The sequence below is a fragment of the Neofelis nebulosa genome, chromosome 14, assembly GCF_028018385.1.
Source record: "Neofelis nebulosa isolate mNeoNeb1 chromosome 14, mNeoNeb1.pri, whole genome shotgun sequence".
Taxonomy (NCBI): domain Eukaryota; kingdom Metazoa; phylum Chordata; class Mammalia; order Carnivora; family Felidae; genus Neofelis; species Neofelis nebulosa.
Genome location: NC_080795.1, coordinates 46701287 through 46724978, shown reverse-complemented (window position 1 = coordinate 46724978; position 23692 = coordinate 46701287). Strand labels below are relative to the sequence as shown.

General features: G+C 44.8%; 1 protein-coding gene across 2 annotated transcripts in view; it reads left to right on the top strand.

Annotated features, from left to right (window-relative positions):
* The first annotated feature begins 820 nt into the window (after positions 1-820).
* Positions 821-23692, top strand: part of SNX31 (sorting nexin 31) — a 71404-nt gene continuing 48532 nt past the window's right edge. For both annotated transcript variants that reach the window (XM_058698700.1, XM_058698699.1), the window contains exons 1-4: positions 821-978; positions 1091-1165; positions 12083-12197; positions 15521-15585. In XM_058698700.1, the coding sequence (XP_058554683.1) occupies positions 913-978; positions 1091-1165; positions 12083-12197; positions 15521-15585 (321 nt within the window). In that variant the 5' untranslated portion in view covers positions 821-912. The remainder of the gene's footprint in view (positions 979-1090; positions 1166-12082; positions 12198-15520; positions 15586-23692) is intronic.

Genomic DNA, 23692 nt, shown 5'->3' with positions numbered 1-23692 from the left:
AAGACTCCCACGGACGCTTAACCCACTGAGCCACTGAGGCGCCCCGATTTAACAAATTGTTAACACAACAAACGGAGGCTAATGTAACTACGCTAGTCATAGATCAACCGCTAGATTTAAGGATTTCTTGAGAATCTTAATTCTCAGTGCACTGCATGTGGGCATTGTCGACAGGTAGTGAGACACGAGGTTTGCTTTTTTTTTTTTTTTAATCCTGGTGGGGGGGCACCTACTTGGAGAAAATATCAACATTTTGAGTTTGAGGGCGCGTCTGCACGGGATCGGTCGGTCGCTCCGTCACTCCCCCTCACAGGACAGGCCCAGGGAAGGGGGAATGGGACCTCCGACCAGCCAGGGAAGTCAGAATGGGGTCATGGAATGGACACTTGGAGAGAGCGACTCCTCCTCGCTGTACATTCCCCTACCACCCCTCCCTCCCCCCCCCTCCCCGGGCTTCCCGCTCTCCCTCCCCAGGTGTTGGGGGCGGGGCGGGGGAGTCTTTACTTGCTTGGCACTGGACAGGACATCTATATGGCTGGAGCAACGATTTTAAGCTTTTGTGGGTTCTGATGAAAATCTGAAGACCACCTAGGACCTTCTCCCCAGAAGGCTTCTAGCGATCCACCCGCCCACGCACGATTTTCCCGCCAAGGAGCCGGGAGCGGTCCACACACCCGGGTCGAGCCGCTGGCAGGTCCGGCTTCTGCGAGCGCGGCTCCCCACCTTCCCGGGACCGTCCGCTGGGCGGGAGCTGGGCGGGGACCAGGGGGCGGTGCCAGCCCCGCCCCGGCCGCCGCCGCGGGTCCAGACTCGCCCTTGCCGCTGCAGACCTGCCGCCCTCTGCTCCCCGGAGCCCGGACTCGCCGCCGCGGCTCGGCTTGCCGAGGGCCCTTCCCCGCCCCCGCCAGAGCCATGAAGATGCACTTCTGCATCCCGGTGTCCCAGCAGCGGCCGGACGCGCTGGGGGGCCGCTACGTGGTGCGCGGGGGACCAGGGGTCTGATCGGGCGGGGAGACGGTCGGCGACGTGACGGGGCGAGGGCTCACCTGCTCGCTCAGCTAATCCGAGCCGCTCTGTCTCCGTGTTGCAGCTGTACTCCGTGTACCTGGACGGGTACCTCTTCTGCAGGGTGCGCTACAGCCAGCTGCACCGTTGGAACGAACAGGTGAGCAGGCTCGAGGCAGGTGAGGAAAAGCGCGCCCCAAGACACCGGACCTTTTGAGCGCTCCACGCCCCTAACCTGAGAAGCGGGGTCGGAGTAAGGATCGATTTGGTAACGCTCGCCCTACAGCTCCGTTTATATAGGTTACCGCTCCTAACCCTCTGCAGCTGGGAGGTGAGGGAATTGGCTCAGGTGATTCTCCCAACCGCTTTCCAGCCCAGTGATCGACCCCCAGCAGCCCCGCTGGCTGGGTGCATTTCAGCTCTTCCCCAGCATTATGTCCCCGTTCAGAATGAGCACACTAAATCTAGACGGAGCTATAGTCTTAGGAATCTTGTACATAGATCGGTATTTAATTTTCTCTCTCCCAGAGTGTCTTAGGCTTCTTTGAAAAGGTGTGTGTATTTTTGTTTTCAAACGAGTGTATTTATAGGCTTCAAGTACAGGCAGGCTGGAAACCCAGGAAGCAAATGACTGATCAAGACCGGAGGCCGTTTCCCACTATAGTTCCTCCCTCTGATGTGGGGCATTTTCTTTGCGAGGCAGCCTGATTTATTAGCATGCTCTAAAGGGTTTTGTCCTAATAAGGAAGAGTTCCAAGTCTCCAAAATGGGTTAGAGGAGTAAATGAAAGTTTGGAAATAAAATTCACCCTCCCTCTGCCTCCATGCATGTTTTCTTTTTCTTTTATTATTTTTTTTTAATCTTTATTTATTTTGAGAGAGAGACAGAGTGTGAGCAGGGGAGGAGCAGAGAGAGAGGGAGACACAGAATCCGAAGAAGCCTCCAGGCTCTGAGCTGTCAGCACAGAGCCTGATGCAGGGCTCAAACTCACCCACCGACAGTAAGATGGTGAACTGAGCCAAAGTCAGGCGCTCAACCGACTGAGCCACCCAGGTGCCCCGTGCATGTTTTCTTTTTAATTAAAAACATTTGGGGGCGGGGGTTGTATCCTGATTTTATTTTTATTTATTTATTTTTAAAAAAAAATTTTTTTTAACGTTTATTTATTTTTGAGACAGAGAGAGACAGAGCATGAACGGGGGAGGGTCACAGAGAGAGGGAGACACAGAATCTGAAACAGGCTCCAGGCTCTGAGCTGTCAGCACAGAGCCCGACGTGGGGCTTGAACCCACAGACCGTGAGATCATGACCTGAGCCGAAGTCGGACGCTTAACCAACCGAGCCACCCAGGTGCCCCTGTATCCTGGACGCTTAACCGACCGAGCCACCCAGGTGCCCCTGTATCCTGATTTTAAAGAGCATATACAGGAAGGAAGGAAGGAAGGAAGGAAGGAAGGAAGGAAGGAAGGAAGGAAGGAAGGAAGAAAGGAAGGAAAAGAGACCCCTGGGGAAGGAAGGGAGGAAGGAAGGGAGGAAGGAAGGAAAGAAGGAAGGAAAAGAGGCCCCTGGGGAAGGAAGGAAGGAAGGAAGGAAGGGAGAAAGGAAGGAAAAGAGGCCCCTGGGGAAGGAAGGAAGGAAGGAAGGAAGGAAGGAAGGAAGGAAGGAAGGAAAAGAGGCCCCTGGCTGGCTCAGTCAGAAGAGTATGTGACTCTTGATCTCAGGGTCATGAGTTTGAGCCCCAGGTTCGTTGTAGAGATTACTTAAATAAAACTTAAAACAACAACAACAGCCAAGAAACAAACTTGCCCAAGCAACAGCTATTTGGGGGAGAATCCTTCCAGGCAATCTGGGTTTCTAGCGAGCATTTAACACATTTCCTTTAACTGCCTTCTGTTGAAGGACAGGTCTCAACTCCATGTTTTACTGTTGCAAACAGTGCAGGGACGCTTCTTGCTCCCATCAGCGGGCGCTGGAAAAAAGTCCATTTTCCAAGGTAGGATGAAGTTTCTTTGGACTCCACATAAAACAGCTTTAATGTGCTCGTTACCTAATTCGTGTGGTCATCTCTGAGTTGCTACCGCCTGCTGAGGTGCCTGTGCCCCCGCAGGTGCTCAGGAATGACAGTTGGCTGACTCCATGAGGAAGGGCATGGATTCAGACTTCTGCAAGATGAGCGGCTACTTGTGACCAAAATGTGTCCGGGGACTTGGGAGGACTGCTGAAGTAGGCAGATGGAGATCTGAAGGGAAGAGAAAGTACAGGTGTGTTTGGCACTTGGTGGAGGAAGTTGATGTGTCCTCTTGCCCAATAATGCGCCTTCTGTAACGAGGGGTGGCCTTGGGCAGGCTGCCATCACAGTGTGAAAAGCAGGAGACAGCCGTGAGGAGCAGGAGGGTGTGGAATTGACTGACTGCTTCCTGGTTGGTCACCTCACCTCTTCTCTGACCTTCCATTTTTTCATCAAATAATAAGCAAATAGGTGGTTATGGGTGTCAACTTCCCAGATTACTTGTGAAGAGTAGGGGCCATTTTCTCCCGGAGCCTGGCACATAGCACGTGTTCAGTTAAACACTTACTGATGGAGAGGCTTGAGGAATTCCTGAACCTGGCCCTCCTTAACCAACAGACTTGGGAAAATGCTCGTTTTCAGAAAAACTAAGACCTGTCAAGTCTTTGTAGGTTCACAAGCGGAGCCATAAAGTGAGTAGACTTTTATTCTGTTTTGGAAGCCAGGGAAAACAAACTGTTAGTACAGTGGACTCTTAAATATTGAATAGCCACAGCCTGGTACCCAATGTGGGGTACAGGGTAGATATTAATTAATACTTCATATTTTTCCCAGATTTTTCAAAATCTGAAAGTGGAGATTTCTTTATCTAGTTTCCAACTGTCTTATACCTTGCAACTTATCCTTTTCCTTGTTTCTACAGGAACGACTTCATTAAAAAGAAAACTACTTAGAACTTAGGTGAATATTGGTATTATTAATTTAAAACAGCAAGCAGTTACTGTGTGTTAAAGTTGACGCCAAGAACTTTGTATGTAAAAGCACGTTTCATTTTAATAGGAGCGCTATGAGCCAGGATTATAATTAGCCCCATTTAACAGATGAGAAAACTGAGGCACAGCTTGCCCAAAGCCAAACTGCTAGTAAGTATTGGAGCCAAGATCTGATCTCCAGTATCTGCTCCGACCCATTAAATTTTGTGGTTTTCTTACTACAGTTAACAAAATAAATTGTATCAGTAAAACAATGGAGTCTTAAAGTAACAAGCTTTTACTCTATTTGGGGATAACATAATAAAACTCCCAATTTTCGGTGTTCAGTGTGGTGAATTTTGGTAAATGTATATGTTACTACCACCACAATCAAGACAAAGAACAGTTTTTGCACTCTGCATGTAAGTTCCCTTGCCCCTTTGCCCTTGATAACCTCTCCCTCCACCCCTGGCCCCAGGCAACCGAGATCTGCTTTCTGCCAGAGTTCCAGGCACAGGATTTTATTCAGGCTGCCTAGAAAGCCTCTGTGGGGTCAGCAGGGCACTCGTCATCATTAATCAATCCTGTTGTGTAGATCGTCTGAGTAAGGTTGCCAGATTTAGCAAATAAAAACACAGGCTCCCCAGCTAAATGTGAATTTCAGGTAAGCAACAAAGTTTTGGGTCGAAGTAGTTCCGTGCAGTATTTGGGACATACTTACGTGGGCATCCTGTGTTTTGTCTGGCAACCCGAAGTCGGAGACAGAACGTTTGGGGGACGTCTCTCAGGCACCACTCAGCTAGATTTTGTTCTTCTTATTCCACTGAAGATGTGAAATGGCTCGGAATTCTTAATCTGATTTAATACAAAAATACTATAAGTAGGAAACAAAACAAGGCCCCATCTGTGTGTGGGTTTGGTATTTTTCCCAGGAAGTTCTGCATCCTGGTAGAGCAGAAATTTCACCTTATAGAATTAACTGATTCATTCGTTCATTTATTCTAAGTTCCCATTAGATGCCATGCACTCACTGTGGTACATTCAGGGCAGACGGCGCTTCAGCACATGGGATTTTTGGCTTTAAGTATTGGATTTCTGTTTTGTATATTGGATAACTTTGGGATTGAGGAGAGGCACCCGCCCAGGTGAGGTGGCCCCTGCTCTTTCTCCGCCAAGTTGCGTGCAGGCTAACGCATGGAAGACTGAACTTGGCTGTGCTTTCAAGATGTCGGTTGTGAGTGGTGCCCTCTGAAGTGATCGCCTGCAGGCTCGTCCCTCGGTGAGCTTCCTTTAAGGTCTGGCAGCTCGCCCCTCCGCTGCTGAGTGCTACTCATCTCTCTGCCACGTGAACTGCTTGACTGACTTCTTTCTGTGCCTTTGAATACATAAAACCGGTTGGATTTATGCCCCGCTCTTGCCTACACCCCCTTCCTTAAAGGGATTTAAAGAGACCTGTGAAGGAAACGTTCAACTGGCTCATTTTGACCTAGTGTTAAGGATGAGGCCATCCTGTGTAAGTGACATTGGACTCTATGAAAAGGATGCTTGCCTCTTTGCAAATGTTCTGTTAGTATCAGATACGGCAATAGGCACGAGCCACAGAATCTTGCAAAGGATCCTTCAGTGGAAGGCTTGGTGAGCCCGTATCTGCTGATTTAGTTTTCCTCCCTGCCAGCTGCTGACCCAGCCCAGCTCCTTTCTTCTCTCCCTACTCACATTCTCTGTCTCAGGTTGGCCCACTCATAACCTCTATCTACCTCACTTCCCCCTCCTGGGCAGACCCCTGCTTTCTGGCCCACTGGTTAGCAACCAGCCCTTTCTCAAGACCCATCTCAAGCCTCACCTCCTCTGGAAAGTCCTCCTCGATTTCATAAGATGCCTTTCTCTGATTCCTGTTTTACTTCGTGTTCAGATCTTGTCATATTCCTCTTTTCGTGCAGAGATTTTGTTTCCCCTGATTATTTAGTTACAAAACCCAAATATTTAAATAAAGGAATGAATGAGGACCGTTGGCACAGTATACCCAGCACAGAATCTTTCTTTAGTAGATGCTCAAAAGAGATCTGGTGGAGGAGAAGGCAGGGGAGAAAGGAGGGAGAAGGGAGAAAAATGAGGGGAGAAGGAAAAAGTAACAAAAATCCACCACTCAGTAGCTTGTAGGACTTTGGTTAAAGTCACTTCGTCTCCCTGAGCTTCAGGTTACTGTGATTGTCACATAACCTTGATATAAAGGTGGCAGGATGACAATGTTAATGGTGACGATGATCATCTACCTCACAGGGCTATTTTGATGAACAAATGGGATAATATACAAGCTCCAGGCTCATGGTCTTTGGTACCAGATGCCACTGACCAGATTGCTTTGAACTGTGGCCCTAGATCCGGTAAATCTGGGGTTTTGTTTCCAAGGGGCCTTGGAGAGGCGGGATGGATGAGTCAACATTAGAAACTGACAGTAGAAAGGATGCCATTTGTAGCCGTAATTCCGCTTGTCCTGGGTGACCACTTCGGAATAAGTATGGGGGGGGGGGGTGGTGCTGGAAGTGCCTAAGCGGGGAAGGGGGTGATATTTTCCACCGACCGGTAAAGTCCTGTTCATGTTGAAAGACAGAGCTGTGTGATGGAGAAATGGTGCCGGAGTTTGTGCTGGGATTGAAAATATATATTATCTGAAACATGGTCTTTCGAAAACAAACAAAAACCCCAAGCAAACAAACACATCTCATGATAAAAGAATAAAAGAGGTGTGTTTTCCTTTCAGTATCTGAACAGTTTTTGGAAAGAGTGTTTGGGCTAAACTCTGATGCCAGGTAATCCTTAATATGCTACTGGTTTTAATAGCTAAACTGTGTGCTCTCTGAGACCAATAGAAAAGGTTATATTTTGACGGAGTTGAACTTGGGGAGTCAGTGATTGACTTTTGGCAGACTTTACTCAGTCTGTTATATGTTTATCTTCCCTCTTAGACCAGTATCAGAAAGGGGAGGGGAAAGATTCCTTGAGAAGTCAGCTCAGGTTGTGAAACCTGCTGGGAGAGTTTTTGTGCTGTGATGGGTACTAGAGCCTTAAGTCTCGGTGGCTTTTCCCCCAGTTCTTGACCTTGGCATAGGGGCTTCCCCAAGATGCTCTGCTGCTGGTGGAAAACCCAGGCGGCTCTGGTGGCTCAAGGCTGCTGTGATTCAAACCAATTTGGGAGCATCTTCGACATTTATGAACACACGCCTAGGGAGAAAATTGCCTTTTAAAGATCGCTTAATCTGTTAGCTAGGAAATAATTGCATGCAAAGAAGACGATTTTCTGCTCTTATTTAATGGAATTAGCAGAGATAGGGTACATAAATCCCAGGTTGTTTGAACAGCCTTGCTTGGGATGATGCTCCAACCGGGCTGTCTTTTAACAGTGTTTGGCATAACAGGAAAACTGCCTTGAATTAAAAAAAAAAAAAAAGAATTGTTGCTATGATATTTTATACTAACAGATTTAAAGGCGGAATGGTTGCAAAAGTCGATGGCTACAGGGGTCAGGCAGGTAGTTTAAATGGGAGGTGTGAGTCAGGTGAGAGGCAATGGGAAATGGTGGGAACTGCTTAGGCTTCCTCGGGAGATGATTACCTGAGGAATGTGAACCCAGTGATTCCACAACCTCTGGTTTTTCAGTAAGCCAGAATATCAGGTGTTTTTTTTTCTTAATTTTTTTTAACGTTTTATTTTTTTTCGAGAGAGAGAGAGAGAGAGCGAAAGAGAGCATGCGTGTGAGCAAGCAGGAGCAGGGCAGAGAGAGGGAGACACAGAATCCGAAGCAGGCTCCAGGCTCTGAGCTGTCAGCACAGAGCCTGATGCGGGGCTCAAACTCATGGACCGCGAGATCGTGACCTGAGCCAAAATCGGATGCCGAACTGACTGAGCCACCCAGCCGCCCTTGTTTGTTTGTTTTTTAAATAAACTTTCTTTTTGTGGACCAGTTTTAGATTTACATAATAATTGCAAAGAAAGTACAGAACATCCCCATATATCTTTGCACCCAGTTTCCCTTCTTATTTTCCATTAGCATGGAGCATTTATTACTGTTAAGGAACCAATATTGATACATTATTATTAACTATAGCCCACAATTCAGTTATGCTTCTTTATTGTTAACCTAATGCCCCATTTCTGCCCTGGAATCCCATCTAGGACAGCATATTACATTTATTGTCATGTCTGCTTACACTCCTCTTGACTGTGTCAGTTTCTCAGACTTTCCTTATTTGTTTGTTTGTTTGTTTGTTTAATGTTTTTATTTATTTTTGAAGGAGAGAGAGACAGAGCATGAGCCAGGGAGGAGCAGAGAGAGAGGGAGACACAGAATTCGAAGCAGGCTTCAGGCTCTGAGCTGCCAGCACAGAGCCCGACGCGGGGCTCGAACTCACAAACCGCAAGATCATGACCTGAGCCGGAGTCAGACGCTCAACCGACTGAGCTACCCAGGCGCCCCAGACTTTCCTTGTTTTTAATGACCATTCCGAGGAGCACTGGTCAGTGATTCTGTGGGATGTTCCTCTGTTAGGCTCTGATGTTTCTCATGCGACCAGGCTGGGGTTATGGGTTTTTGGGAGAAAGATCACAGAGGTCAGTGCTGTTCTCATCACATCACAGGAAGATTACCTGCCATCAACATGACCTATCACTCTTGATGACTACCTTGATCACTGGGGTAATTCCAGTGGGGTTATACTTCAATTCTGCCTTAGTTTTTGCTATTTTAGTTGTTCCATCTCTGGCCCATGGAGCTCTTTGAGTTTGCTTCTGTGCCTCTTTGACATGCACCCACTGTTGATTTGTGGTGGTGGTGTTGTTTTGAGCACTTTCTTGTTTTCTGATGCTATAAGATGCTCCAGATCCCTCTTATATATCCCCCGCTTCAGTCCTAAAAATCAACTATTTTCTTCACGGAGTCCTGGTTGCTTTAGTTGGAGCAAGAGAAACCAAGGAAAATGTGTGTGTGTGTACATATCTATAAATATTTCTGTATGTAACCTTCTGTATCTATGTGAAGCTAAACATGAGTTCCTACCAGTATCTCCAACTCTAATCCATCGCCACATCGATCGTTCTGGCCTACTTCCCTTATCTGAAAATCTTCACGCCAAGAGTAAAAACCCTGACCCCCACCGCCTGCCATCCATCCACTTAATGTATCTTACCTATAGGCAGTTACTAACCTGTCTAGATACTAAACCAATACCCTCTGGTAGGACTTTCTGTGCTGATGGAAATGCTCTTTGTCCATTTCAGTAGCTACTGAATTGCAACTTGCTACTTTCAAATACTATTGCCTGTTTGAAAGGTGGCTGGTACAACCGAGGAACCGAATTTTAAATTTTATTTCCTTTTTGGGGTACCTGGGTGATGCAGTGGGTTAAGCGTCCACCGTTGGTTCATGTCATGATCTCGCGTTGTGAGTTTGAGCCCCGCATCGGGCTCTGTGCTAACAGCTTGAAGCCTGGAGCCTGCTTCCGATTCTGTGTCTCCTTCTTTCTCTGCCCCTCCCCCACTCATGCTCTGTCTCTGTCTCTCTCTCTCAAAAATAAATCAACATTAAAAATATTTTTTTCTGGGGCGCCTGGGTGGCGCAGTCGGTTGAGCGTCCGACTTCAGCCAGGTCACGATCTCGCGGTCCGTGAGTTCGAGCCCCGCATCAGGCTCTGGGCTGATGGCTCGGAGCCTGGAGCCTGTTTCCCATTCTGTGTCTCCCTCTCTCTCTGCCCCTCCCCCGTTCATGCTCTGTCTCTCTCTGTCCCAAAAATAAAAAAAATAAAAAAAAAAAAAACGTTGAAAAAAAAAATATTTTTTTCTAAGGTTTATTTCATTTTAATGAATTTAAGTTTAGATTTTTTTTTCAACGTTTTTTATTTATTTTTGGGACAGAGAGAGACAGAGCATGAACGGGGGAGGGGCAGAGAGAGAGGGAGACACAGAATCGGAAACAGGCTCCAGGCTCCGAGCCATCAGCCCAGAGCCTGACGCGGGACTCGAACCCACGGACCGCGAGATCGTGACCTGGCTGAAGTCGGACGCTTAACCGACTGCGCCACCCAGGCACCCCAATGAATTTAAGTTTAAAAGTAAGTAGTCCCAGGTGGCTGGCGGTCATCCTGTTGATTGGCACAGCTCCAGGCCATTGTAAAGATCCTGGCTTTTCCTTGCGTGAGATAGGAAACCATGGAGGATTTCGAGGGGGGCAACGGAGTGACCTAGCTTGCATTTGCAGAATATCACCTTAGATGCTGTATTAAGAATAAACTGAAGGGGATCAAGGGCATAAGCAGAGAACTATACTCTTGTATAGTTTCTGCAATAATCAGGCAAAGAGAGGACAGTGGTTGGGACCAGGGTGATGGCAATGGGGGTGGCGACACGTGGTTGTATTGTATTTTGAAGTTAGGGCCTATGCAAGGTGCATATTCACCAGATACACACTGTGTTTGTGACAAAGGCCATGGAGTTAAAATTCCTACCCATTTGTTTCTCTTCGATCTGCTTTCATTTTCTTTAAGCTACTGGCTATGGTAAGAGAGCTTTAGCCCGTCTTCTCCAGAGGCACGATGTTAAAACCTGATTTCTGGGGCGCCTGGGTGGCGCAGTCGGTTAAGCGTCCAACTTCAGCCAGGTCACGATCTCGCGGTCCGTGAGTTCGAGCCCCGCGTCGGGCTCTGGGCTGATGGCTCGGAGCCTGGAGCCTGTTTCCGATTCTGTGTCTCCCTCTCTCTCTGCCCCTCCCCCGTTCATGCTCTGTCTCTCTCTGTCCCAAAAATAAGATAAAAAACGTTGAAAAAAAAAATTAAAAAAAAACACACAAAAAAAACCCCCTGATTTCTGACTAGTTTCCTTTCTCATAAAGAGAATGCTGGCCTCATCTTCAAGCTGCCTCTGTAAGTGCAGGGCTGGAATGAAGGGAAATGCACTTCGGTTATCTTAATTTAAAACATATTTTTGATGCATCTACTATTAGCTTGCATAAAAATAACTGCCACGTGATCTTGGATCCATAATTGGGTGGGTAGATGGGTAGGAGGATGGGAAGGACCTCACTCACTGGGTTTCTACGGGGGTCATATGTTAACCTTACGGGAATTTTATAAACAGTCTTTTTTCTTTTAATTTTTATTTTTGAGAGAGAGAGACAGAGACAGAGATACGGTGAGAGTAGGGGAGGGGCAGAGAGAGAGGGAGATACAGAATCCGAAGCAGACTCCAGGCTCTGAGTTGTCAGCACAGAGCCTGACATGGGGCTTGAACTCACAAACCTGTGAGATCATGACCTGAGCCGAAGTCAGACACTTAACTGACTAAGCCACCCAGGTGCCCCGACTTATAGGAATTTTATAAACCAGCACTGCACAATAGAAATATAATGTGAGCCACATGTGTAATTTAAATTTTTCTGGTAGGCTGATTAAAAGACGTTTTAATAATTAATAGTTATTAATAAATTAATTTTATTTAATCTGGTATATCTAAAATATTACCATTTCAACATATGATCTGTATAAAAAGTTATTAGTGAAATATTTCCCTTTTCTTTTTCTTTGTGCTAAGTTTTGAAGTCTGGAATGTATTTTATACGGACAGCATATCTCGGTTCGGACTAGCCACATTCTGGGGGCTCATTAGCACTGGCTAGTGGATACTTTATCAGCTAGCGTGCTGTAAACCTCTGCTGTTACGTTCAGATTTGGTGGACGTGGGGTAGGGGAATTAAATTCCTATCATCATTGGTATCACAGATTCTACTGGGGAATGAATCTGAGAAATACTATATGGTGGAAGGGGTAGGCAATCTCGCAAAAACAAATGAAAAATTGCAACGTATCCCAATGTACCAAACTCAGACTGGAGATGTCAGTCTGTAGAATGCTTAACAGCATCGTCGGAAACATGTACTGAAATAAACTCCTTGAGAAAATCAAAGCATCCCCTTTTCTTCCTCTTGGCCACCAGGCAGGGGTGATTTTAGACGAAGTACTCGAGTGAGACTTGCTGTAAGAGGAGGCTTTGGTGTCTAACCAACCTTGCATTGGAGGCTCAGCCTGAAGTGTGTGTTTTCTGGATCTTGCAGCTGAGGCGGATCTTTGGAAATTCCCTGCCACCCTTTCCGCCAAAGTACTATCTCGCAATGACCGCATCCATGGCTGACGAGAGAAGGGACCAGTTGGAACAGTATTTGCAGAAGGGTATGTATTTGGATTTTATTTTTACAGATTTGTTGAGATAAATTCACCCATTGAAAGTGTATAATTCACTGGTTTTTAGCGTATTTGCAAAATTGTACAACCAGCCACCATGGTCGAATTTGAGAACATTTTTGTCACCCCAAAAAGAAACCTCACACCTATTATCAGTCACTCCGTATTCCTCTCCCCTACCTGCCTCTATCACCCCTATACTAATTTCTGTCTTATATATTTGCCTTTTCTGAACATTGTATATAAATGGAGTCATACAAAATACAGCCTTTGTATTTCGTTTTAAAAATAACTTTCAGATTTGCCCTTGGGTGTTACGTGTTGGCTTTGATTGTAGAAGTCACAATATATTACCTGGATTCGACTGAAATAGAGGAGGGGTGCCTGGGTGGCTCAGTCTGTGAAGCTCAGGTCATGATCCCACAATTTCGTGAGTTCCAGCCTTGTGTCAGGCTCTGTGCTGACAGTGCGGAGCCTGTTTGGGATTCTCCCTCTCTGCCCTTGCCCCCCACCCTGAGCTCTCTCTGTCTCTCTCAACATAAATAAACTTAAAAAAAAAAAAAAGACTTTTAAAAGGGGAAATAGTATATACGCAAAATATTTTAAAAATAGAATCTGTCCAAAGAGTATACAATGAAAAGTGCATTCCCTTCCAGCCTAGACCCCGAGGCTTCTAGAAGTAAGCATCATTACAAGCGCTTTATGTATTCCTCAGAAACAATTTTTGTATCTACTGGTGCGTATGCATGTCTCTGTTAAACACAAATTGAAATTTATTCTATACACTTTTCGGTGATTGATTCTTAAAAACTTTATTCTGAAAGAATTTCTGACTTATAAAAAGGGTGCAGAAATAATGCAAAGAATTTCTGTATATTCTTCACCCAGATTTCCCAAATGTTAACGTTTCATATTTGCTTTATCATCCTCTCAATTTCCTGTGTGTGTGTGTGTGTGTGTGTGTGTGTGTGTGTGTGTGTGTGTGTGTGTATTTTAATGCTTGTGTTACATACCCAAGCCACTTTACACTTAAATACTTCTGTGTGTATTTCCTAAGGTCAAGGACATTCTCTTCTACAATCACGGTATAGTTATCAAAACCAGGCAATTAATGTTATCTAATCTAGAGACCTTTTTCAAACTACACCAATTATCCCACTGATATCCTTCACAGCACAAGAAAAAATGTTTTTTTCTTCTGTAAGTTGTTTTTTCCCTCTTAAAATCTGTATTTTACAGGTCATTCTAAGTCAGAAGTGATAGATTTACTTCATTATTTCTCATGGCTGCACACAGTTTTTTAAAGATAATAAATAAAAATTCTAGAGGTCATCTATTTCCCATATGTCTTTTGTAATGGAGAATATACCTCTTTTAGACCCAGTAAATAAGCTTTTTCAAACTCAAGATGTAATATCTACTGAATTTTTATTCTCTCTTGGCTTGATTTCTAATGTCTTAGTGAAATATCCTTTTTGAACCACTGGTCTTTTCACAAATGATCACAGTGCCTAAGGGGTTGCTTTTTTAGTCCTGGCCTTTGTCCATTTGTCATCAGGATATCTCCTGCATCCTCTAGCAAGGTAAAGCAAGGAGACAACGCAGCTTAGTGATGTGACTAAGATTTGGGCTCTGGAGTCAGAACTACAGTCAAATCCTAGGTTTGTACTTCATTAGCTGTATGACCTGAGCTTCTATCTGATAAATGGAGATAATATTTACCCCAGGGTTTGTTGTAAAGATTAAAGGAACTAAAATACACAAAGTGCTTAGCATTGTACCTGGTTCTTAATAAATACCAATTAGATGAACACTTTTTTCAACAGCTTTCCCCATCTCCAAGAGTCTATGCTAACAATTATGTTAATTTGCATTTACACCACATACATTCCAGAAAATAAGACAAGGGCTTTTTTTTCCCCACTCTAAAATTGCCTCCCTTAAAAAAGAAGGAATATCTTTTGTAAAAAGTCTCTCATGATTTTCTTTTAGTTACTTTATTCTGAAAAACGGAACATTGTTTGGGAAAGGTACAACTCGAAATGACTTCAGTCAGTGCTAGTTGTAAATGCCGGTAGAAGTTATGTGATGAAATCATTTGAAACGCCAATAAAAGAAGAAAAGAAAGAAAAGGAAAGAAAAGAGAAAGACATCTGACACAGAGTTAGTAAATAGATAAGTGCAGCTAAAGCACAGGGCCCAGGAGAAGCATTACAGCAAGGAGGGTTAAGAAATGAGGAAGCAGTCTGGGAACGACCTCATGCAGGAATTTGAACTTCTCAGGGGGAAGTCTCTGCTCTGGCCACAGCACCTGAATATTGGTATCCGAGCTTTAAAACTAAGAGGGTAAATACTCTTATAGGTATAAAAGAATAGAAAACTTTATTACTTGTTTTCACCCTTAATTTATTACTTTTTTTAAATCCAAGTTAGTTGGATTAATGATTGTAATAATGATTTCAGGACTAGATTGATCACTAGTATGTAGTGATTGATCACTTACATAGAACACCCAGTGCTCATCCCAACTGGTGCCCTCTTTAATGCCCCATCACCCATTTAGCCCATCCCCCCACCCAACACCCCATCAGCAACCCTCAGTCTGTTCTCTGTATTTAAGAGTCTCTTATGGTTTGCCTCGCTTTCTGTTTTTATCTTATTTTTTCTTCCCTTCCCCTATGTTCATCTGTTGTGTTTCTTAAATTCCACATATGAGTGAAATCATAGGGTATTTGTCTTTCTCTGACTGACTTATTTTGCTTACCATAATACCCTCTAGTTCCATCCACGTTGTTGCAAGTGGTAAGATTTCATTCTTTAATAGAAAACTTTAAATCTCTCTGACAGCCTTATAATCACTTTTGGGGCGGCGGCGGGGGTAACCTCTTGAGAGCTCCTGTCATTATGAGACGTGCTCTCTCAACCAGGGTTTCTTGGTTGACTTCAGATTTTCAGATTAAGAAATGTCTTGCCAAAGCAGGCGTCCCAGTCCAGGTTTAAAGATCTTTTTGCTTTTTCGTATGAACTTCACCATCATCCTGCTAGGGCAGCAAGATGGATATTGAACGATACGGGCATGTGTGAATCAAGTGAGGTGCCTGGGACTGATACGAGGGTTTATGTTGCTATCAAGGCTGCTGGGAGGAGGCAAGCTTTGTGGATTTTCATGTATTTGAGAGGTCTTAGCTCCACTGCCCAAGGAGGCAGTGGTGTACTGGTAAGGGCTGTAGGACTCCCTAGAGGACAGAGCAATTTAATAGAGAGGTCAACCAAGCCCCAGGCTAACCTGGCTCACCATCCGTATTTTTCAGTAACCATGGACCCAAACATGTTGAGAAGTGACGTCTTCATTGACTTTTTAAAACTCGTACAGCTGGTAAGCATGGTCTTCTTTACTAAGGTCATTATTTTGCTACAGAACATGTCTCTTGGTTACCATGTGTGTATTTCCAGCCTGCAGCTCCACATTGGGTAAAATACATTCATCTGGAGGACATTGGGGAATGGTTCTTGTTTTGTTCTTTTGGCGGTTTAGATTCTAGATGGAAAATGAGTGGGTCGCTTGACTTTTGAACTTATTTTAATTCAGCAGATACCTTTTTATCCTGTAGCCTAAGCATTGTACCTCTCAAAACGGGCCATGGAGAAGGGAACCTTTTATCATGAAGGGCCCCCGTGACAATTCTGGGACCCTTCCTCTGTGGCTGGGATCAAGTGTGCCACAGTGAAGACATCAGCGCAGCATATCCTCTGCTCTTAACTTTGTTGTGAATGGATCACAGAGAAAATTCAGTCTGAACAGAATGACATATAGTGACTCCATTTCCTTTGTTGGCCTGAAAGAACCACTGGCCACTTGCCCTGTAGAGGCTGGAAGTTTGCCAAGTAGGTTTGGTTAGCACACCCCTCATTCCAGTCGTACATGTGGGAACATTTTTGTGCCTGCAAGTATGTTCTTGACTGAATGGAAATCTTTGGGAAGAATGAAGTCATAACGATAATATGATATTACCGAACTAGATCCCTAGCTAGGGGAGGAGTGATACTTTGATTGGAATTGAAAAAAAACCAAAAAAACAAAAACCAAAAGGGAGCAAATTTCATTTACTCAGTAGGTCAACCATGTTGGTGTAGTAACTGGTCCATTCAACCCAAGAAATGATCTGGGCATCTCCCATTGTGTCACCGTGTAGATTTTCACATATTTTTGATGGCTTAAAACACATGCACTTTCTTTTTCTTTGAAAAGTTTGTTGTTGAGGTGGTGATGGTGGTAAAATTCGAACAGCACAAAAGAGTTCATGATCCCACCACAGACCCCCAGTACCCCTCTTCAGAGACAACTGTTTACAGGTTGGTTTTTTTTTAAATTTTTTTCATGTTTATTTATTTTTGAAGGAAAGAGAGACAGAGCATGAGCAGGGGAGAGGCAGAGAGAGAGAGGGAGACCCAGAATCTGAAGCAGGCTCCAGGCTCCGAGCTGTCAGCACAGAGCCCGATGCGGGGCTTGAACTCATGAACTGTGAGATCATGACCTGAGCCCAAGTCAGTCTCTTAACCAACTGAGCCACCCAGGCGCCCCTGTTTACAGTTTAATATACTTCTTTCAGGGCGCCTGGGTGGCGCAGTCGGTTAAGCGTCCCACTTCAGCCAGGTCACGATCTCGCGGTCCGTGAGTTCGAGCCCCGCGTCGGGCTCTGGGCCGATGGCTCGGAGCCTGGAGCCTGTTTCCGATTCTGTGTCTCCCTCTCTCTCTGCCCCTCCCCCGTTCATGCTCTGACTCTCTCTGTCCCAAAAATAAATAAAAAAACGTTGAAAATAAAAAATTAAAAAAAAATATATACTTCTTTCTACGCATTTTTGTGCACATACAAGCAGTCATATGTATGCGTAACCTTTTTGTTTTATAAATAAGCACATACTCTACACACTTACTGATTTTTTTTTTTAATTCTACATCTTGCAAATCATTCCTTGTCAGTACACAGAGGTACATTTGGCCTCACTTCTGCCCTGTTTTTTGTGTACGTTATGGTTTTTGCTTTCAGTGCCTTTTAAAAACTGTCATGGACTGTCAGTGTTGTGGAGCTTTGTTTTGAGTGTCTTTTTTTCTGATGATGTGCAAGATTTTTACCCCATTTTGGTTCTGTTAGTATTTTACCATGCCTTCCTTCTTCTGATGAGATTTGCACTTGTCTAATGGCTTTATTTTTCTCTTCTGTTTCTTCCACCAACTTTGCAGGTTGCTTTTATATCCTTTTGTTATCTTCTCTCTTTTTCTGAGGCTTTCATCCGTTCTCTGAGTTAGAGAAGGTGTATTTTTATTAATGCATCTATCCTTGTCATCTCCTCAGTGGCATTGTTTTGGGGATATAGTTTTTACTCTTAGTTGGTTACGATCCCTCCCTCCTTCGCTGCGGGAGTTTTGCCCAGGTCCCTCGCTATTTCTTCTCAGGCAATCAGTCAGCTTTAGAAGGGGCTGTGCTTTGTGAGTCGGCTGACATAGTGTTCAGGGAGGAGCTCCGGCTGAGTCTTTTGACTGTCTGTTGTACTTGTGGATCTTACCTCTTACTGAATTTTTTCAGTAATCTTACCTCTTGTTTCTGAGCACTTTCTCTAATGTTCCACTTGAGGGCTCGAGCGGTGTGTCTAGCCGTGAAGCCACAACCACACTTCCACATATTGTGATCTAGCATTTTAAACCCTCTTGTTGACCAAGTAGCCTCAGGACTGGCTTAGTGGTTAAGAGCACAGGCTCAGGAGTGAGATGGCTCAGGGTTGTTGTTGTTGTTGTTATTGTTTTTTATGTTTTTATTTATTTTTGAGAGAGAGCAGGGAAGGGACAGAGAGAGAGGGAAACACAGAATCCGAAGCAGGCTCCAGATTCTGAGCTGTCAGCACAGAATCATGAACTGTGAGATCATGATCTGAGCTGAAGTCAGCCGCTCAACTGACTGAGCCACCCAGGCGCCCCTTAAATATCTCTTAAAGCACTTAAATATCATGTGGCAGGGGCGCCTGGGTGGCGCAGTCGGTTAAGCGTCCGACTTCAGCCAGGTCACGATCTCGCGGTCCGTGAGTTCGAGCCCCGCATCAGGCTCTGGGCTGATGGCTCGGAGCCTGGAGCCTGTTTCCGATTCTGTGTCTCCCTCTCTCTCTGCCCCTGCCCCGTTCATGCTTTGTCTCTCTCTGTCCCAAAAATAAATAAAAAACGTTGAAAAAAAAAATTAAAAAAAATAAATAAATAAATAAATAAATAAATAAATATCATGTGGCAACCTTAACATATATGAAGTATTTGCTCCCATTAACAATGTCTTTTTTTCTCTTCCCAACCATGCTGAGAGATTGCTTTCTGCAAAGATGATGTGTCTGCACATTTTTTTTTTCTTTCCTTTTTTGGTGTCCCCTTCCATTAAGTAGGGTCAAATGGGGCCCGGAGTTGTATTCCCAGACACGCTAGTCTCTGTTTATTAACTGCTTTAAGATAGCTTCTGTGTGATTCGAGTCCTCTGGCCCCTTCCTACCTCTGCTTGTCTCCTCCCGGACCAGGTCTGACTTTCACTGCACTTGGCGGCCCCTTTGAAAACCCAGTAAGTAGTTCAGGCTCGGGACAATTTTCAACGTCTTCGAGGATGATTTTCCTTCTGGTTGTTTTCTGTTTGTCTCCAAAAGGAGGGTCAAACAGAGGTCACTTTGCTTCTAAAGATGTTTACAAAGGAGGTTAAAGATTTTGACAATGAAATTAAGGTGTTTTTTTTAAAAAAAAATTGATATTTATGGATTTATTTTTGAGAGGTGGGGAGGGAGGGGCAGAGACAGAGGGAGAGAGAGAGAATCCCAAGCAGGCTCCGTGCTGTCAGCGCAGAGCCCCGTGTGGGGCTCGATCTCACCATCCGTGAGACCATGACCCGAGCTGAAATCAAGGGTCAGACGCTTAGCCGACTGAGCCACCCAGGTGCCCCAAGAAACTAAATTTAAATCAGGCAGGTGGTTCTATGCTCCTTGTGCCCCTGTCCTGCTTTATGCTGTCCCTTTTATTGTTTAGACGTTGAACAAATATGAAGTGCATGCCCGCTACGAGCCAACACCGCTCGAGAGGTGGGGGAGACACCAGCGAATGGCACCCAGTCCAGCTCACGGAGTTTACCGTCTTGTTGGGGAGACAGAAAGGTCACTGGGCATGTCGCTAAGTGTAATGAGTACTGTGATATAGGACCACACGCTGTGCCACAGGACCACGCGGCATGATATAGGGCCATGCTCCAGAAGAGAGTGGGGGCTGTGTTGAGATTTCTACCTTCTTAGCCCTGGTGCAGCATTTGCGGGCCCTGCCAGTGGCTTTGTGCCCACTTACCCCAGTGTGAAGGACAGATACCATTCTCTATGCGTGACCGTGTGAGAAAAGGGCCGGAAGGCCCTGCCATAGGATGAGTGTGTGTCCGGGAGATCTTCCAAAGAAAGTGATATGTAAGCTGGTATTGGAAGATTTCTGGGGTGGGCAGGGAGATGAGATTATACTTTAGCTTTTTCTTCCCATTAGCGACCAAAACAACAAGCCACATAGTATCTGGCGGCCTGCAAGACTCAGGACGGATATTAGCAAAAGGGAAGCGGTAGCCAGTTAGTATTGGGGGTGAGTCTACTCCAACGTCCAGTAGACCCTTCCCTGACCGCCTTTCAGGGCCAGAGCGATTTATTGGTGGCGAATAGATGCCGTCAGCGCGGGAGAGAATCGGCCCACCAAGCTTGCAGCAAGATCGCTACTGCAGGACAGGTGGGAGCCGGGAGAACTGGAATGAGCAGCGGTGATATGTGGATGTGTCAAACTGAAAGAGCCCAAGGAACAGGGATTAGGCAGTTTGCCCACCTCAATATTACACAGACCCCCCTTGCATATTTTCACTGCTCCTGAAAGTGCTTGGCCTGCAGTTGCCAAGTGGTTATTGCTGGGCAATCGCATGCTCCTGGGCCTGGCTCTCCGGGATGCGGCAGGTACAAGAGCATCTTCCTGTCTCTGGGCAAGGCCACGCGACATTCGAAACATGAATGCATGCAAGCTTCCTGGCGCCCTTCTCAGGAGAGCCTTTATCAAGGATGATCAGATGCAGGCTGGAAAAACAAGAGGGATTTCCCTCTACAGGATGATTTAATCTGGGCAAGACCGGGTGCTTAATGCGCACTGTCTCATTTATCCTCTACAACTTGCTGAAGGAGGTGCCGTTAGTATCTCTTTTTCAGGTTAGCTAACTTGGCCAAGGGCACATATCTCAGAAGTGAAAGAGCTGGGATCCGAACCCAGGGAAGCTGGATCCAGAGCCCCTGCTCTATTGGTGTTATGAGAAATTTCTAGAGTGGCGGTAGCCTGCCCAGCCCTGCCCCTAACCATGTCCCTCTTGTTTTGTGTGTCTGGACTCCCCTGACTTCCTCCGTTTTCTGTTTTTGCCCTGTGGTCGCCTTGGAGATCAAGGCAATTTTGAAAAGGCAAAATTGAAGTCTTTAGACTAAAGACATTTTTATGTTCCTGATTCTTAAACTGCAGTGTTCTATGGCCTTGTGTGAACAACATGTGTGAGAAAAAGAAGACAGAGAAGGTATCTGGAGTAGCGTTGTGTGCCTTGGAAGTTAGGGGCAACTTACTCAGGAAGTTTAGATCACTCTGGCTTTGTTCGGGGGGACCGGGGAAGTGACTCTTCCCCCATTTCCTCTTAAGAATGTTTCCCTTACAGTGCAACGATTATAGCCCATTATTAAGTGTGATGGAAAGTAAGAGCTTGGCAATCCCAATGTGGATTTTCTTGGGTAAGAAACCTCAGGAATAAGGACCATGGCTACCATTATTCTGCCTCAGAGCAGAATACCAATAAAACACACTGATGGATCTTCTTGGAAAAATTCAAAAAATTCACAAGTTGTTAAAGTCAATTTGAAAAGAATTAGAAAGGGTTTTGAAGGGTGTTGAGGGAGCCCATGGTATTAGAGGATTGCGACGTTTCTTAAAGACAAGTGCATTTGATGGGGCGCCTGGGTGGCGCAGTTGGTTAAGCGTCCGACTTCAGCCAGGTCACGATCTCGTGGTCCGTGAGTTCGAGCCCCGCGTCAGGCTCTGGGCTGATGGCTCGGAGCCTGGAGCCTGTTTCCGATTCTGTGTCTCCCTCTCTCTCTGACCCTCCCCCGTTCATGCTCTGTCTCTCTCTGTCCCAAAAATAAATAAAAAAAAAAAACGTTGAAAAAAAAAAAAATTAAAAAAAAAGACAAGTGCATTTGATTTTGCAGCATGAACTGTGTATTTTGATTCCTGATCCACCCTAGATCAAGATGACAGCCTAGGTAAGGTTTTATTTTTTACATCCCAAATCCACGAAGTTGGCCTTTCCCCCTCTGATTGTGTTTTTGTATTGCTCTTACATTTTATTAATTATATATGTTCTGGCAAAATTCAAATACCACAAAGAGAGCCAAATTCCTCCTGGTCACCGCTCCGAATCTAAAACGTGTCACCTGTTGTGCACTTGCTTGTATCTCATAATATGAAGGTTTCTTACTGCCATTGTTTCTCCTCTTTGCCATATTGTCATAACATGTTCGTTTTTCTTTAATCAAAGCAAGATGTGCTTGTGGTTTCCAAAGTAAAATGGCACTAAAACAGATTAGAAGAACATAAGCTTCTCCTGCTCTTCAGAAGCGGTGACTTTCAAATCTTTTAGTTTTTTCTTCAGGTATTTAAAAACCTGGGGGTTAATGAGATACATCTCTAACTTTCTCTTGTTCTTCAACTTGTAGACATAATCTGCTGACTGTGATGGAGGGTGAGGATTGCCGCTTTCTTATATCACCTTCTTCCATTTCCTTCACCCCAATTTTGTTATGAAACTCTTTAAAAAAATTAAATTCTTAGCAGTTTGATCCCTATAACATGTACAGATTTCTTACTACTGAACAAGTAATGTTCATAATTACTTTTACTTTCTTGAAAACTCTTATTTTTCCTGGAGTTAAAATGGCATCATGTAAAAGAAAAAAAAATACTTAGTTTTCTTTAAACATATGACTCTTCCAAAGCCCATGGAAGTGCTGAAAAGAGATATTTCTCCCATGGGAACCCCCCCCCCCTTTTTTTTTCTTGGTGGTGATCCACCCAGAGTCTCTGTGTTTCTGTTTAAGATGACAGGGACATGGGGTGCCTGGGCGGTGGCCCAGTCAGTTGAATGTCCAGCTCTTGATTTCGGTTCAGGTCATGATCCCACAGTTGTGGGGTAGAGGCCAAGTTGGGCTCTGTGCTGAGTTGGAACCTGCTTAAGATTCTTTCTCTCTTTCCCTCTGCTCCTCTCCCCCACTCGCATGCTCTCTCTCTCTCTAAAATAAATAGATGAGGAAAAAAAAAAAAAAGATCAAAGAGACTTGAGTAGGTTTGCCTGCTAGTGGGGAGTAACCACTAGAGAAGGGGTTTGAAAATGGGAGCGGGTGGGGTTGGCCTCAATAATGAATGGCACCAAGTACTAAAGGAAGGAGGACCCAGCACAGACTGGGCTTGAGCAGAGGAAGGACGCCTCTCACACTGAATGTGAGGCAAGGAGAGACACTGGGCATGACTACAGGCACAGTCCGAGGTGTGTGATTAGGAGTAGAGTGGGTCCCCTCTTGATGTTTCTTCTATGACTTGTAGAAGGTGAGGTCAACCGGTGGGAATGAGGAAGGAGGTAAATGTGGTTAGAGTCTTGGGGAAAGTGGAGAAGTTGAAGGAGAGTGTGAATCAGAACCCTGTTGGCCGAGGCGACTGGTAGAACATGTTGGAGAAAAAAGGAGGGAGATTGTGGGCCAGTGGCCACCAGTGTGTCTGATTCTAACCAATGGCAAAGAGTTGGGTGGTCCTTGAACCAAAACGTAATCAAATACCTAGGAATAAACTTAACTAAGGAGGTGAAAGACCTGTGCTCTGAAGACTATAAAACACTGGTGAAAGATACTAAAGACGTCATAAACAAATACAAGGATATTCCGTGCTCATGTACTGGAAGAAAATAAATTGTTAAAATATCCATACTACCTGAAGCAGTCTATAGATTTAATGTAATCCCTATCAAAATACCAATGACATTTTTGTGTATTTTGTGTATATGTATATTTTTATGGTTTCAGGTCTCATATTTAGGTCCTTAATCCATTTTGAGTTTACTTTTGTGTGTGGTCCAACTTCATTCTTTTACATGTAGCTTTCCAGCTTTCCCAAAACCGTTTGTTAAAGAGACTTTTTTCCATTACATATTCTTGCCTCTTTTGTTAAAGATTATTGACCGTATAATTGTGGTTTTATTTTCTGGGCTGTTTAGTGCATTCCTTTGATCTGTGTGTCCGTTTTGGGGCCAATATTGTACTGTTTTGATTACTACAGCTTTATAGTATATCTTGAAATCTGGAATAGTGATATCTCCAACTCTGTTCTTTCTCCGGATAGTTTTGGCTATTTGGGGTCTTTTGTGGTT